The sequence below is a fragment of the Herpailurus yagouaroundi genome, unplaced genomic scaffold (assembly GCF_014898765.1).
Source record: "Herpailurus yagouaroundi ecotype Mexico unplaced genomic scaffold, PumYag 140, whole genome shotgun sequence".
Lineage (NCBI taxonomy): Eukaryota > Metazoa > Chordata > Mammalia > Carnivora > Felidae > Herpailurus > Herpailurus yagouaroundi.
The window spans coordinates 47,726,211-47,743,028 of NW_024412395.1; the positions used below are offsets into that span (position 1 = coordinate 47,726,211).

The window sequence follows — 16,818 nt, forward strand, 5'->3', positions numbered from 1 at the left end:
TAAACAGTTTTTTTTACTAAATCGATAAAAGGAATGCATTTCATAACAAGTAAGCACATTTAAGTTTCTCCAAAGATAATGGCATTGAAAACTGAAGAGTGAATAGGTGAAGTGGTAGATGGATTAATGAGTGAGTGAATCATATAAACAATATGAATGTCTGTTCCTCTGCCTGGGATTTCCTTCTCCATTGGAGCCACACAATGAAATGATCTCCATCCTTTAGGGTCTGGCTCAAGTGCCACCTTCTCTCGCATGCTGTCAACCTGATATAATCTCTTACTCAATGCATCCTCAATGGACTGGTTTATTTTTCTGTTCCATTCTATGTTATGTTATTGAGGTAGACTATAACTGAATAAATCAGCATTAAGGAGGATGAGAAGCTAAATTTGGATTACTAATGCACAATATCACTATACCAGAAAAGTTGATCCTTAACTGCAACATTACAGGGCATAACAGAAAACAATTATATTCCTACTCACATCTTGCCTTTCTATCGTATGCAATATGGCATTTAAGTTCAGGGTTCAAATTTTAAAAAGACTCCCAGAATCATCGGTGACTAATAAATATCATTTCTTAATCTTTTAGCATTTTAGTTATCTGTGAATATAGATGAATGATATCCATTCTCCTGGTTGTCATAAGGAGGAAAGTTATAGAATGTATATGAAAGTGGCAAATATGTACAATTTTTCCTTGGTCTCTTTGGTGCTTTCTTCTTTTGGGTTCACTACTCAAGTGTTGAGTTGATCACTTGTCCTCTTATTTTCTGTGGTCCCTGGAGTGTAGTGGATGTTGTGGTGCACTGCCCAAATCTCCCTTTCAGAGAGCCTCCTCTTTTTCCAGCTACCAGGAATGTTGGGGGCTGAAGGTTCACAGCTGAGTCCCTGCAAGGGAAGTGTCATGCAGAAGAGAGCTGCCTCACCCAAGGTTCCATCTCCTCCCCTGGGAAGGTGACTCATTGGTAGGAGGGTACAAAGGCCTGACTCTCCTGCTTTAATTGGGACTACTCTAAAGGGTCATCCTAGTACCTATAGGAGACAACCATAGGATCAGCACAGGCCTCTGATGAAATTGCAGAGCATTTCAGTTTCTCCCTGTGCTCAATCATCTTGCTTCCCTCATTTCTTATAGGTGTTAGGTGTTGTTCCTGGTAACACTCCCCAGTAAATCTCTTACACACAGATTTCTCTCTCCCAGCTGGTATCCCAGAGAACCTGACTTTAGACTGACTCCCTGTATATTCTGTGGTTAACATAAATTAACACATAAAATCTCAACCTGTCTACAACTCTGACTTCTCAAGACCTAAGTTTCCAAATACATATTGTTCAGCATCACTCGGCTATCTTGCAAGTAGCTCACAATTAAGATGCCCCCAAATTAAACTCTAAATCTATTCTACCTCCTAAATTTTCTCCTTCCCCTGTATATATTTTCAATAGCACTGATATATATCCAGTCTTCTAAGATAAAACCTTTTGTCATGAGTCAGTTTGTATTTCCCAAAGGGGAATGTTGAAGTCCTAGCTCCTGGTCCACTTGAATGTGACCTTATTTAGAAACAAGGTCTTTGCAGATATAGCTAAGATGAGGTCATTAGTGTGGGCCCTAATCCAGTATAATCAGTGTCCTTGTAAGAAGAAGAGAAGACAGACACACAGGCAGAACACCATTTGATTACAGGGAATGTCAAAGATTAACAACCCATCATCAGAAGCTAGGAAAAAGCAAGGGAGAATGCTCCCTAGAGGCTTCAGAGAAAGTATGGCCATGCCCAGACTTCCATTTCAGACATTTAGAACTCTAAAGCTTTCAGAGAATAAATTTCTGTGAGTAAAGCCACAAAGTTTGTGATACTTTATTACGGCAGCCATGGGAGACGGATACACCTTCTGCAACAGCTCATGACCCCTATATCCAGATCCTGAGCCCTTACATATTAACTCGCAAGTATCTTAGAGTTTATCCCCTTCTGCCACCATCATTCCCTTAGCTTGAGCCCCTATCCAATGTCCTTTGAAAAGCTGCAATAACTTCCCATCTTCTCATCTTCCTCTGGGGCTGGGCTTTACTACACTCCCCAAGGAAATTTTCTTTAGAAGAACAAGTTTGCTATGAACAAGGTATAATAAAAGACCCTAAAGTTTTCTCTTTCTGTTGGATAAAAAGAAATGTATTTTATTCTCTTGTCATGGTACATCAGGCTGTTCACTACCTGGCTCCAGTCTACCTAGGCAACCTCCTACTTCCCACCAGGTTCCCTTCATACATATGTAATGGGCCTTTTTACATCTGGGTCTTCCACATACACTGGGCTCTTTACCTCCATTGGAACAAACTCCCAACTGATCTGTAGAAAGAATTTTTCTTTTCAACATAAAACCCCCCTCAAATGCCATTTCCTCTGTGAAGTATCCCAATTCATTTTAAAGTTGGTTACCCTCTCCCCTCTCCTGTCTGAATATTTTGTCCTAAAACTAAATTGTGTATTCATTCTCTTTTTGTATGTTTAATTATAATTTCTGTTTCTATATGTGTTTCTTCTCAAGGGCAGAAGCCTTGCTTTACTCTTTATCACTTAAGACAGTGCCACAGAGAAAGACCTTCAGCCTACATTTACTGAACGAATGAGTGCGCTAATGATGTGTCTTCCTCATGTCTAGCGTGGATATGGTAACTGGAAGATGCTCAGTAAATGTGAATTGAACAAATGAATAGCAATGGTTTACAGAAAATGTTCTCTAATGTATTCCTGTGCAAATTCCCCCCTAATGATTAAAGTTAATGAGGGGTTTTTTTGGACTTTAGTTCCTTATGGAACATGAAATTTTGCATAAGTGTGTTTGCAGTGTTTTAAGGTGACACTCTCCTGAAGGAGGGAAGTTTGATTATGTGAAATTTGAATATTTCATTGACCTCCAAGGACCTCAGCTAGTTCCTTCAAGACTTTGATATAATGTTTCAAAACTCTAAAGAACTATTAAGTAAAGCTAAGTATCTGCCTTTGGCTTAAGGAGGCATGAATAGGGCATCTTTCTCTGAGGAGATGTTTACACAGAATGTTTCCTCTCTGCTGAGTACACAATATGAGCACACTCACTTAAGCAGCCTAAATAAGTAGATACATTTGTCAAAAGAGCAGTAAAGAAGTATTTGGGGATTAGATTCACAATAAATAAAGGGGCATCTCTGAAAGCTGTAAGAGTCTGTACTACTGTAACATCATATGAGGCTGTTATTGTTTTTAAATATTTTGAGAAATAAATTTGGATTAACTTAATATTTTCCTCTGAAATTTGCATACACTTCCAAAGTCCATGTTACAATTCTATAAACTGCTTCTTTTTTCATCTTTGAAGCAGAGAAGGAAGTAATCTACAGTGATAGAAAACAAAGAGAATGGCTCTAATCATCTAAGAAAGAGCTCTCCATTAAAAAAAATAGTTATTAATTTAGTGTTTTAAAGTTTTAAACATTGAGATTTGGCACAATTAAAAGAAAACTACGCTTAAGAATTTTGTTGAGCCAGATGACAATCACAATTAGCAGGATGCGTGAAGTAATTTTTTTTTTCCCCCTTCAGCAACTCTTAGCACAGTGCCTGGAGCATAGTAGATCTCAACAAATATTTACTGAATGATTGGGTGCATTTCATGCTTCGTTTGAGGCGCATAATAAGGAAGCACTTCATTGCTAATGATAAAAATCTGTGCAGTGTGTTATTAATGTTTCCTGTGTGCTTAGAGGACTGCAGTGTGTCTCAGGAGGAGGCTGATTTTGAGAGGGGCCATCAGTTCAATGTCTGCATTCTGAGAAGCAGCGACAAGTCCCATGGGCCCATGGGAGATGACAGTATGTCTTTCTCAATTCTGAGATAAACCCTATCTTCAGAGAAATGCTGCTGTTCTGTTGCCAATTATTTCCTCAGAACTGTTTAAGTTATTTTACTCAACACTTTATTTAAACTCATCTCTTTGGTCATCCTTTAGGAAGGTATTTTATTATAAAATGTTTTTACTTCATTCTGGAGTGTACTATCAGGACAAGGACACTTGCCTATCTGAGAGCTGATATTAGTAGAAGATGGAAAAGTGTCCATCAAGTGCAATGGGAAAATAGAATGCTAGGCCCTAAAAGAGAAGTTTTATGCTTGTTTGTTTGTTTGTTTGTTTGTTTTTGTTTTGTTTTGTTTTGTTGACGAAGAGGGGGGAAAAAGGAGAGGTGTCCAAGGGCAAAGGTGTTTCTCTCTGTTCAAAATGCAGATTATTCAACAGGCAAAGGGGGAAATATCCCCAGCCCATGAATAAAGATAAAGATATCTCAGAAATCTGGGTCAAAACAAGCTAGGGATGAATTTAGGTTCATATCCCACACCAACTCAATCCATCATGGTGGCCACTGGGAACACCACTGATAAGGATTCTGAAGTGGCTTTCAGACTTAGGCAGAGAGAGTTCAAAAGATATGCCTCCAAACTGGCGTGTGAAACAAGCTCCCTGCATCTTTTACACAATAAAATTGTGAACCATTGATCTACATAATGCTACCTCTCTTGAACTGAACCTGCAGCAAATAGCTACTTAGAGTCTATATGTGACCACTCGATTCCATATCATAATAACTGTTAATCAGGCACTTACTTTCCAGCAGACATGCACCTAATTATTTACGTACACCATTTACTCTTCATTACAATTCTCTTTTTCATATAAAGAAACTAATTTTTTTTTTTGTAAATTAGTGAAGACCAGAGAGTTAGTAAATATCATAGCTAGAATTTAAGGCAAGTAGTCTATCTCCAGAGGTTGTATTCTTAAACATATCTATCGCAAAGTAGTGCTTAAGACTTACTGACCTAAAGGTATTGAATCAAGTTATTACTTTCTGTTGGGTAATCAAGATTTATCCTTGGGGCAAGGTTCATCAAGAACATGGCAATCAGTATTTGAAGAATATCTTAGGCATGAAAAAATCAGAAAGTTGCAAAGGAGAGAATAAGCAGTTCACAAATATGAGAACTGAAGTGGAAGCTAAAGATTAGGGGAATTATAGCAGGGAGGTTAGCATGGAAGAGTAAAGAGGCACTTTCAATAAAGAAAATATGCTTTTTTTTTAGTGGTCCAAGTATAAAAACAAAAACAAAACCAAGTCATAATGATAAACATTTAAATCTCAAGCACCTGGAAAGAAAGACTCCAGACACAGGGTTTCCCAGGTCACAACAACTTAATACTACCTCTAAGTTACCTAACAGATTTCCTATATATCTTGAACTTCTGTTATTTCTCAAGTCCAGTATATTAAAGTGGGTTTGAATGTACTCATGCTGTGAGATATGTCATGGAAAACTGTTTATGAAAAAGGAAAAAGTTTTCAAGTCCACAACTTTAAATCTGTACTTTTAGATGATAATAATGGGGGTGAATTCAACAATAAACACAATGGCTTACATTGTTTTAGGGCTTACCAACTATTTCATATCTATGGTTTTTCAACTCTGATCTTCACTAGCAGAAACATGAGTAATTGAATTAGTTTCCCTTTCCACATGAGACCAAGCTCAGACTATTGTTCCTGAAAAGGGGTATGTGGAATCTGATCTTCCACCTTTAAGTTGAAATAACATCAACTTAAATTTGGAGATTTTGGATACAGTACTTCTTCCACGTAAAGGTTTTAAAAATAAAAAAATAAAAATCCTATCCTTCTTTTGTCATCTTGGAAAGAATTTCTTTGAATACTTAGAAACACATACTCTTAATTTATATACTTATGTATTCACTTAATATTGAGGATTTACTCTGTACCAACTGGTCATATGGTCAGGAGACAGACAGACAGGTAAGCATGTGCATGCACACACACACACGCGCGCGCGCACACACACACACACACACACACACACACACACACTGGTATGTATCTTTATTCCAAAATCCACTAGCAATTCATGGAGGGCAGGTCTTTCTTATTATAGGGCTAAGTGGATAGAAAGCATTTGATAAATGCCTTTCGAATACTTTCAAATGTGACCTAAAGAAAGGAATAATATTTTTAGGTAATATCTTGAAACTTTAACGAGATGCCATAAAAATATTTTGTCGTAAGACTCACTTATGGTTATTATATTCCATATTAATAAAATATAGTTCAATGAATAAAAACAGTAAACACTATCACTTTAAATATATGTGACCAGGTGTGGAGAAGGAGGATATAAAAACATTTTGATAAAAGGTTCCTGTTCTCAATGAGTCTATAGCACCATTTAATGAATACAATAATTTGTCCAAAAAATTAAAATATAAAGCTAAATAATAAATCCAGGAAAAGTCATAAAATTGTGTAGGGTTAAAATGAGTACAGCTCCTATCTCTCTGGAGAGAAATTAGGAAAGACGCAATAGCTACCCTTTTGATCACTCTGAGTACTGTACTAAACATTTTACCTGTTAATTCTTGTAACCCTCACGCAATCCTGTGATGTAAGGACTAATAAATTTACCCATGAGGAATGTCTTAAAGATGCGCATAGGATTTTGACCAAGGAAGGAAATCCCAAGCAAAGTCAAGCACGATGCCAAGTGTTTGTGGTCCAGAAGGAGACCAAGCAAGCAGTAAGTGACACAGCTGGTCAGCTGGTGGGGGCCATGGTGTGAAGACTTTATCTACCGTCTATAATTCAGGAGACTTGGGAGACAAAGGATACTTCAAAGGAGTGACATGATTGGGATTGAACCTGAATAAAATTAATCAAACAAATGAACTCGAGTAGATGGAAAATGGAAGCAGAGACACCAGCTGGGACTCTGCTTGGTACGGTTTAGGCAGGAAGTAATGAGTGAGAAGGCAAAGGTGATGAAGAGGAGTGGTGGCTTCAACAGACACAGTGGAAGGAGACTGTATAGGACTTCACAACTGATAACAAAAGGGGATGAAGGAAGGGAAGACTGAAAGGTACCCAGCACTTTCAAATCTAGCCCAGTAGGATCGAATCACTTATGAAGAACCAAGTAAGTACAACCGTTCAGAGGAATCTTTAGGAACCCATTCATTATGTGAACTCACAAACAAAAGAAACTATCCATCAGTTTGCAATATTAGAAAGAACTTATCACAGCAAAAATCTGAAATTTCAGTTCATTGCACACTACTTATTCATATGAAACAACGCGCATAAAACAATCTTACCCCTTTGCTGTATTCACTATCTGAATCACTGCTCAGTTCCTCAGTATTCATATTTTCCAAATCAGATTCCCCAGGTGCAATCGGCACTGTCACTGTGAGGTTGGGGTTATGAATAAATGATTGACAATCACTTTCTTCCATTAAGTATTTGTCCACACTGCTTCCCAAACCACTGATTTTATCTTTTTCTTTGTGGAAATTGTGATCTTTGCTCATTTCGGCAAGCGTGCGGTTAGAGATATAGTTTTCTTTCTTACTATTCAGATCTTCTGCTCTTCCTGGGTCTTTGGGAATCTTCGGCTTTTTGGAGAATGCTTTTAGAATAAATTCACGTAAGGTTTGTTTCACATAATTTACTCCCTTCCTAATTCTGGCAACTGCAATCTGGAGGTTATTTGCATCGGTGTCTTCTTCAATTGCTGTAAGATTGTCTGAGCTAAATGAGCTCAATAATAAAGCCAGAAATAGGTTGAGGACCTATATCAAGAGAAATAGGGAGACAGGAAATGAAAAAGAAAATAAGCACACTTTTCTGAAATACAGGCCAAAATCCAAACCAGCATTAAAGATTTCTGTACTTCTTCACACATAGGTAAGAGCATGTGATGGGGCAGAGGACAGGCGGGATTCCTCATCACTCTCTCTGGAACCTAGCTCCTGTGAACTCTGGAGAGCAGAGGTCAGCCACACCCATGAAGGACTTAGCCTGAGGAGCAAAGAGAATGTTCCCTCCTCATTATCATTATGTCATTCTTACATTCATTTCTGCAGCAGGAGTCCCTTGGGCCAAATTCCCTTTTATGGGCCTAAAAAGCCTTCCTAACATTTACTATAGTTAATATTTATTACCTGTGAGAAAAAACTAGAACAAGAAAATTGTGATTAGTGTTTATTGTGCTGAAGTAACCTAGGCCAAGCTCGATGTTCACTTTTCCCAGAAGTTAAATGTCAGTTTGTTGCAACAAATGGAACAAAGAACACTTGCAAACCTCCTGTAATAAAATATTCTATCCAAGAATTGTGCCAGCTTGCAACTTAATGAGGCTTTTAAAGCATAGAAAAGGGCCTGCCTACTGAACCCAATTCAAATGAGATAATGGCATTATGATTGAGTGGCTTTATGCCAATCATCTAGCCCTGGAAGAGATAATAAAAGAAGTCAGGACAACTCCTAGCCTTGAAGAAAAGTCCTGTTTGTGTGCAAAACCACTTGTTTTTCCTCCCTGAGGCAGGGGTCCAGGTGAACTCAACATTGTGAAAAGAAAAAAAATTCTCATGGAGGGTTGAAAGTATTTACATTATATTTAAGTGTTGTTTTATGTAGGAAACAAAAAGGTAATTGAAACACCCTTTCACTAAATACTAAATACCCTTTCACATAAACACCCTATGAAGTGTCTTCATAGACAAAAACATCTACCTCACTAAATAATCAAATTTAGGTCAATCTGAGGACAAGGGACTCACACCCTCACACCTGAATTTGGTCTCATCTAAAACAGTTTTTCAGAGACGTACGTAGAAGAGCACAGGTTAAAAATGTCTATGTTAATATGTTTAAGAGAAGAGTCCAAGGGGGAGCAAAAAGAAAATCACAGAAAACAACTGTGATGAATCACTGAGGAATTCTGAAGTAGTTTACTTTCATTTTGGTCTTTATTGTCAATGAGAAAATGTATTTCATTATGAGATAACATGTTTGTGTGTGTGTATATTTAACAGGAATGTTGATGAGAAGCCAAGGGCTCATTCTACTACTTTAGCCTCCCTAATCAATGCAAGTGTTAACAGATTTTCTCTTTCTTCCTTTCAAATTTGTAATTAACTTTATTTTTTTCCACATTTATTGAGATGTAATTGATGTATAAAATTGTGTAAGTTTAAAGTGTACAATGTGTTGATTCGATATACTTATATATTGCAAAATGATTACCACAATCGTGCTAAGGAACAACCCCATCATGTCAAATAATTACCTTTTGTGTGTGTGTGGTAAGGACATTTAAGATCTATTCTCTTAGCAACTTTCAAGTATATAATATGGTAATGTTACCAATTACCATGATGTAAATTAGATCCCTAGAATTTATTTATCTTATAGCTAGAACTTTGAACTTTGGCCACCATTTCCCATGTCCCCCACTCCCTGGCCTCTGGTAACCACATTCTAGTCTCTGTTTTTATGAGTTTGACTTTTATAAGATTCCACATATTTCAAGAATATGCTTCATCACATCTTCATAAGGATAATAACAATAATTTTTATTCCATCAAAAATCATAACAAGACTCCACTATTTTGTTAAAATCTACCAGGTATCATAAATAACAATACCATTTTATATCACATATCCATTATCATATAAAGCAGAGAAATATTAATAAAATGTATATTCGATTCAACATTATCTGATTAAAGTTCTTTGCCAGTTTCCTGATATAGACTTGAGATTACTAAAATCTACTTTTCTGAACTACCCTCTAAAACTTATGGTTTTTAACCATTTTAATTAATTGGTAGTAAAATGACTTAAGGCGTAAGTGAGAAAAAAAAGTGAGAGATCTGTTTAGCATATAACTCTAATATGCAGAGGACTATATCAGAAATATAAATTTATGTGTCTTTCTTTTTAGATTCTAATTGTACATCAATGGTAATTCCTCATCCAAGAGTTGGTTATTTATTTTGTGAATTACACTTCTCTTATCTCTCATTATCACTAGCAAATAATGAACAGATATCAACATGAGGCAGTCATTACCAATTCTATATGGATTAAACATTCACCAAGATACCCCATCTATTTTTAACTATAAATTCATATTGCTTTTCAAAGTGTATCATTACACTCACACCTGTGTTCAAGCTTCAATATTGTATTGCGTATTATTCAAAGACCCATTTCAAAATTCTTCTTCGAGTCACTATTTAGAACTGCTCTCCTTTTCTTCCAAGTGTCAAGAGCATTTTATTTTTGCCCCACTGCTAGCACTTACCACCTCTTCCTTACCTGGTAATTTGGTGTACCACTTTTCTATGTCCATAGAATGTAAGTACCTTGAAGAGAGGGACTAATTCATAGGTATGTATTTTTAATCATCCTGCAATACCCAAATATATTTCCTTTCACAGAGAAAGTACTAAAGATATTGAATGAATAAGTTGAGAGAGCCCAAGGAATCCCCCTTACTTCATACATGCCTGAGCGAGTACTAAATATTTAAATTAGTCGTGATCCGTGGCTTTGGTGTGGTATGTTTTGACCTCCTGTATCTTATAAAGAGCTACATTTCAATATTTTTATGTCAACATTTTATAAGAAGTATATGAACAAGTCACATTAAAGGAGCTTATAATACAAATGTTAAATTCAGAAGAAGAACCAAAGAGAGAATAGTTTATTTCATACTGGGAATTATAAACCTACATAAAACTAGGAAATTTATTACTACAACTGGAGGAGTATTAATAATTACAGAATTCAAACTCACGGTGTCTATATTTTGTGCAGATCTAGAATTTGTATTGCATAATTTACTATGTATATGTCTAGTCATTTAATGGCACAAAACAATACCATTTAGGATGTGATTTGATAAATGTAGGTTTCTGTCCTAGACTCTGAATTACTTTTGATATGGGGGCCTCAAGGACAAAAAAAAAAAAATTAGTAACTTATTTTCAAGCCAGTGGGAAGTGTAAGTACTAACCATATAGTTGTTACCATACCCTAGCTCCTGAGATACCTAATCCAGAGTCTGATGCCAAGCTGACAGACTAAACCAAGTCAACATGGTGGCTTTGAAAATTGAAGTCAGTGAGTCATGGAAGAACATCTTATCCCAATTTTCTCCTTTGGTAAGCTTGAAAATTTTCACCAATAAGTAGGTAGAAAGGAACAAACAAACAAAGAGTACAAGCCAAGAAAACACTAATGGAGACATGGAAGATCAATTGTTAAAGGGATATTATAGAGCAGTGGTGGGCAAATTTCTTCTGTAAAGAGCCAGATTAAAAAAATACATATTTTGGCCTTTGTAGGACATAGAATCTCTAGGACAACTATTCAACACTGCCACTGCAGAGTAAAATAGACATAAACAATATGTAAATGAATAAGCATGTCTGTGTTGTAATAAAATTTTTCTTACAGAGCCTGAAATTTAAATTTCATATCATTTCTATGTGCCACAAAATATTATTCTCCCTTTTATTTTAACCATTGAAAAAATGTAAAAAAAAAGAAAAAGAAAAAAACCCCCAACATTCCCAAGCTTACAAGGCCATACAAAAACAGGTAGTATGCTGGATTTGACCCATGAGCCATAGTTTCCTGATCTTTGCTGTAGATCAGGAAACTATGTCTTATTATGTCTGACTATATTTGACTGTAGTGCAATGGGACCAGTCCTTTCAATTGCCTTGTTCTGTTACAGCTTCATTTTTATTACTGTTAATTCAATCATATTCTGTTTACTAGTATGATTTGATATTTGAAAGGATTTTTAAGAGACATGAAAACCACAGATTTAATTCATACGCCATCACTATCAAAATGAGAGAATAAAGTAGGAAACCATCCGTTAAAATAAATATTGTGAAAAATATAAATATGGGTTATCTGTCAGGGAAATTGAAACAATATTTCATTTTATTTTCTGTTTTTTTTCCTGTATTAAAATGATCAAAATTCTATTGCAATTAATAGCTTTATGTGTAATTAATCCTATAATTATAAAATAAGTGATTGTCATATAACAATTTACTATGCAGAATTTTCAATGTGTGAACATGCGACTACGTACCACTAGGTTTCCAATGACCATGACCATCATGTAGACTATAAGGCACATGGCTTGACCAGCGACCTCCATACAGTCCCACATGGTTTCTATCCACTCTCCACACAGCACGCGGAAGACAATCAGGAAGGAGTGAAAGAAGTCATTCATGTGCCAGCGTGGGAGTGTGCAGTCTTCATTGATCTTGCAGACACATTCTTTGTAGCTTTTACCAAAGAGCTGCATGCCAACCACAGCAAAAATGAAGACGATGATGGCCAACACCAAGGTGAGGTTACCCAGAGCACCCACTGAGTTGCCAATGATCTTTATCAGCATATTCAGTGTTGGCCAAGATTTTGCCAGTTTGAACACTCGAAGCTAAAAGTAAACACAAAGCTTAATGTTAATTATTAGGAAAATTTTCAATTTTCAATGTTTCCAATCTTGAGTTTTGTTCAGAATTTTAAATTCTAAAATATTGTCATCATTACCTAGCTAAAATTGATTATTTCTATTTTTTACTTTCAGCTATTTTCAATATTCTTGTTATTTTGTTATGCGTGCCACAATATAATTACTACACATATTTTGAAGGAAGTTTAGGATTGCTATAAAAGCCTCTTATAATGATTTCAGATATTATTCCCTTTAGAATTGATAATTTATCCTTAATTCTATTTTTAGATAATTAAAAAATTTTTTTAATTTGAAAATAATCTGATACTTTTTATACCTTTTCATATTGACATTGGGATAAAGTCCAACATGTTAGTGTGGAGGTTCCTCAAAAACTTAAAAATAGAACTACCCTATGACTCAGCAATTGCATCACTAGGTTTTTACCAAAAGGATACAAAAATACTGATTCAAAGGGGAACATGCACCCTGACATTTATAGCAGTATTATCAACAATAGCCAAATTATGGAAAGAGGCCAATGTTCACCAACTGATAAATGGATAAAGAAGATGTGGGGTGTGTGTGTGTGTGTGTGTGTGTGTGTGTGTGTATATATATATATATATATATATATATATATATATATAGTGGAATATTACTCAGCCATCAGAAATAATAAAATCTTGCCATTTGCAATGACATGAATGGAGCTAGAGTGTATAATCCTAAGTGAAATGTCAGTCAGAGAAAGACAACAACCATATGATTTCACTCATATGCAGAATTTAAGACACAAAACAGATGAACATAGGGGAAAGGAGAAAACAAAGAGAGGCAAGCAAACCATAAGATACTTTTAACGACAGAGAACAAACAGAGGGTTGCTGGAAGAGAGGTGGGTAGAGGGATGGGCTAAATGGGTGACGGGTGTTAAGGACGGTATTTGTTGTGATGAGTACTGGCTGTTTTATGAATCACTAAATTCTATTCCTAAAACCAATATTACACTATATGTTAAGTAACTAGAATTTTTTTAAAAACTAAACAAAAAAGCCCAACATGTTAGAGAAAAATACTTTAAAAAGTCTTTACATTGGTATCACACAACAATCATTTTGGGGACAACAGTTTGAACTTTAGTTATCAAACTCACAAATTAATGAACATATTATAAGAACTGAAATTCTGTAAATGGTAAGTTTCTTACTGTGAAATAAATTATTGCCTTACTAGTAAAGAAATATTTTATTTACCTGCTTCTATTATACTAGCATGTAACTGAATATGTCTTCAAGAGTCTAAAATTGATTCAAATTATGACTATGTCTTCAAGATGCTAAGATTAAAATACTCATGTGATTTTTGAGCTCTTTAAGAGCTTTTGCTATAGAATTAACTTGATTACACTGGACACCAGAACCTAATCTTGTCTTTTGATTTAAACTGCTAAAAGATTTAAATAATAATACAAAGCATTAGAAACACCCCTTTATATATGGAATACAATGGTAAGGTTGGTCTATATTTACCAGTCTGAATGATCGCAGAACTGACAGTCCTTCCACATCTGCTAGAAAAAGCTCTACTAAACTTAAAGTCACAATAAGGCTGTCAAAAATATTCCATCCTACTTGGAAATACTCATATGGATCCATGGCAATAAGTTTTAAAACCATTTCAGCTGCAAAGATCCCAGTGAAGACCTAAATGAGAAATACAATGTGTTTTTTCTGGTATTATGAGAAGTATAGAATCAAAATAATGATGATTATTACCATTTGTTTAACATCATTGTGCTTCAGACAATGTGCCAGATACTCTACAAATGTGTTATCTCATTTAATCCCATAAACCTGGTAGTATTATTCCTATAGCTCCAATGTAAGCAATACAAGGTTAAAAAGCTCTAACTTTCCTGTCCATTCTCATCATCTTTAGATAGCATTTTAGAGGAGCATATTAAAATTCCAGGTAAATAAAGCCATGACAATCAACACAGGCAGTTTTTGCAAAAAAACAAAAACAAAAACAAAAACAAAAACAATTATATGGATCATACTCTGGAAGAAAATGAAAAGGAAATATAGACTGACACTAAAATCTTGAGTCAGCCTTTTTGTTGGGTCTGACTACTCTTAGAGTAATAGAGAACATATTGACTCACTCTTTAAAGATTTATTAGTAGAAGAGGGAAAAGTATTTAATTGACACAGTGGGAGCTAAAGTAAGACTTTCAAAGCTTTGACACAAAAGTGCATCACAAAACATCATTAATTCATGACACTGGTATCAAAGGACTGACTTAAGAAAACAACACTGAAGGACCTGTTTATGAATCATTCAGGTTTGACTAGACTCAAAGAAGCTGACCAAAGAAGGCTCAAAGGGAAATGGTGAAGTCTATATAAGTGCCGAGTCCATTTAAAAATAATGCAGCATCAAGAAGACAATCAGGGAGTACCCCGCACTTAGGGTAGTGGCAATAGATAAGAAACACGATAAATTCTTTTTGGGGTTCACAGTGATGCAGTCAATTCAGCAAGAAGGTACTGATTTTCATGGCCTGTACCTCCATCAATAATTAGAAACCAGATAGGCCTGTCTTTTTCTGAAGAGAAATGGAAGGAAAGAAGAATGCTCCCTCAGAGAGCATATGGTGTACATACATCTCAACTAAAAATACAGTATATGGGAGAGAAGAGAAGACTGACTCAGATACAAAGTCTTTGGCTTCAAAGATCAATTGGTTTGGGACCATGGCAAAAGTAAAATTATCTTACACAGACATTCACAAAGACATCCAGAGTTATTCATGTTTTATGAAGTCATAAATGGGGACCCTTTGGCCATCAAATTGCACTTCTGCCTGCTTCATACAGATTCTCAGAAACTAGCACTTGTTGTTTGCCATAAGGCATTACTTAAGCCAGAATGTGACCAGCACTGCACATTTGAGAAATCAGTCTGGCATCTATTTGCCAAACAGGATCCTATATCTTCTTGAAGCCTACAGATCCTTTCTTAAGTGCCCTTTTGTCTTCTGTGTCTAGTCCTACCATTTTAGCTTCTTGGTATTCTTATTCTTAAGACTTCTTTCTGCTGGTCGATTTAAAGCATGATGATGATAATAATAATAACAATAGGTTTAATTTGTTAACGACTTACGATATGCCAGGCTAATAAGTAGAAAGTGTTTATTCCTCTTAACAATATGATAAATGAAGTGTTATCATTATATTATAAATAATATATTATTTTTCTTATTTTGCAAGTGAGGTATCATTATTATTTTGTAAATGAGAAAATTAAAGACATATTTGTTCAAGGTCATATAACCAGTAAAAGGCAGAATAAGAATTCAATTCCAGGACTCTGGGACTCCAAAGGCCCAGACACTTCACTATTATGCCAAAACAAACCATCCACAGTTTTTCTAAAAATATGTGGGGAATGTACTCACAAGGCAGCTGCAATATAATTATAAAATAGGTAATTATCAAATTTTCAAAGTGTTGCTTCAAAGAGACATTCTGGCAGGAAAAAAAAAAACCAACACCATCAGTTCCCAAGATGGTGACCCCCCCTTTGGAAATAGTATTGTTATAGACCTCTGCACTTCTGCAAAATTATTTTAAAGTAGTATCACCAGAAACTTGACTCTGTACAATGATTCATATTGTGAATTCTGGATATGGATAATTATGTAGCTACACACCCATCTGAGTTAAAGAAAAAAAAAAAAAAAGAAGTGACAATCATGACATCCAAGGGGAAGAACTATGGGTACATAATACACATTTAGAGACTCACCAAATTTCCTACAGTGAGTACATTTTTGAATTCATCAGTCATGGGGTGATGCTCCATAGCCATAAACAATGTGTTTAAAACTATGCAAATGGTAATAGCAAGATCTACAAAAGGATCCATTACAATAAAATAGACAAGCTTTTTGAATTTTATCCAATATGGAGAACAATTCCAGATCAAGAATGTGTGTGCAAATCTGTACCACCAAGGTGGACATTTCTGTCTGGATTCTTCAAGTTCTGGGGGGAAAACCAAGAGAGAGCATGAAGTCAATCATCTGTTTATTTTATTCCTAACCAGGTACAAATCAGCAGTAGACTTTAACACTGAAACAAGTCTTCTGTTTAGATTTTGCAAATTTAACAGTACTGCTTCTATGAAAGCATAATATATTTCATAAAAATCTTCTATCATGATGTTCATTTACTAGACCAAGTGTAATTTAGGGGAAGGCAGTGAAATTAATGACTCAAAGCAGATAGAGGCAACTCCTAGAGAAACATACACCTAACATGTGATGGTAAACAGGAGAACCTATGTTTTCTTTTTTTACTTTTTCCTTGCATATACAGAGAAAGCACATGGGAGTGGGGGTGGGGGAGAGAGGCAGAAGGAGAGGGAGA

The 16,818-nt window shown here is 35.5% G+C and overlaps 1 protein-coding gene and 1 long non-coding RNA gene across 8 annotated transcripts in view; one reads left to right on the forward strand and one right to left on the reverse strand.

Moving 5' to 3' along the window:
- Positions 1-16,818, forward strand: part of LOC121030648 (uncharacterized) — a 124,407-nt gene that overhangs the window by 105,182 nt on the left and 2,407 nt on the right. For 5 of the 6 annotated variants that reach the window (XR_005790343.1, XR_005790345.1, XR_005790342.1 and 2 more), the window contains 2 exons: positions 10,937-11,060; positions 11,976-12,272. This is a non-coding gene — a long non-coding RNA (uncharacterized LOC121030648). The remainder of the gene's footprint in view (positions 1-10,936; positions 11,061-11,975; positions 12,273-16,818) is intronic. The other variant, XR_005790344.1, reaches the window with a different exon arrangement.
- The window catches only part of SCN9A (sodium voltage-gated channel alpha subunit 9), a 172,446-nt gene that overhangs the window by 55,119 nt on the left and 100,509 nt on the right, over positions 1-16,818 (reverse strand). For both annotated transcript variants that reach the window (XM_040475270.1, XM_040475269.1), the window contains exons 14-17: positions 16,196-16,434; positions 13,915-14,088; positions 12,008-12,364; positions 7,203-7,679 (exon numbers count right to left, since the gene is read on the reverse strand). In XM_040475270.1, the coding sequence (XP_040331204.1) occupies positions 7,203-7,679; positions 12,008-12,364; positions 13,915-14,088; positions 16,196-16,434 (1,247 nt within the window). The remainder of the gene's footprint in view (positions 1-7,202; positions 7,680-12,007; positions 12,365-13,914; positions 14,089-16,195; positions 16,435-16,818) is intronic.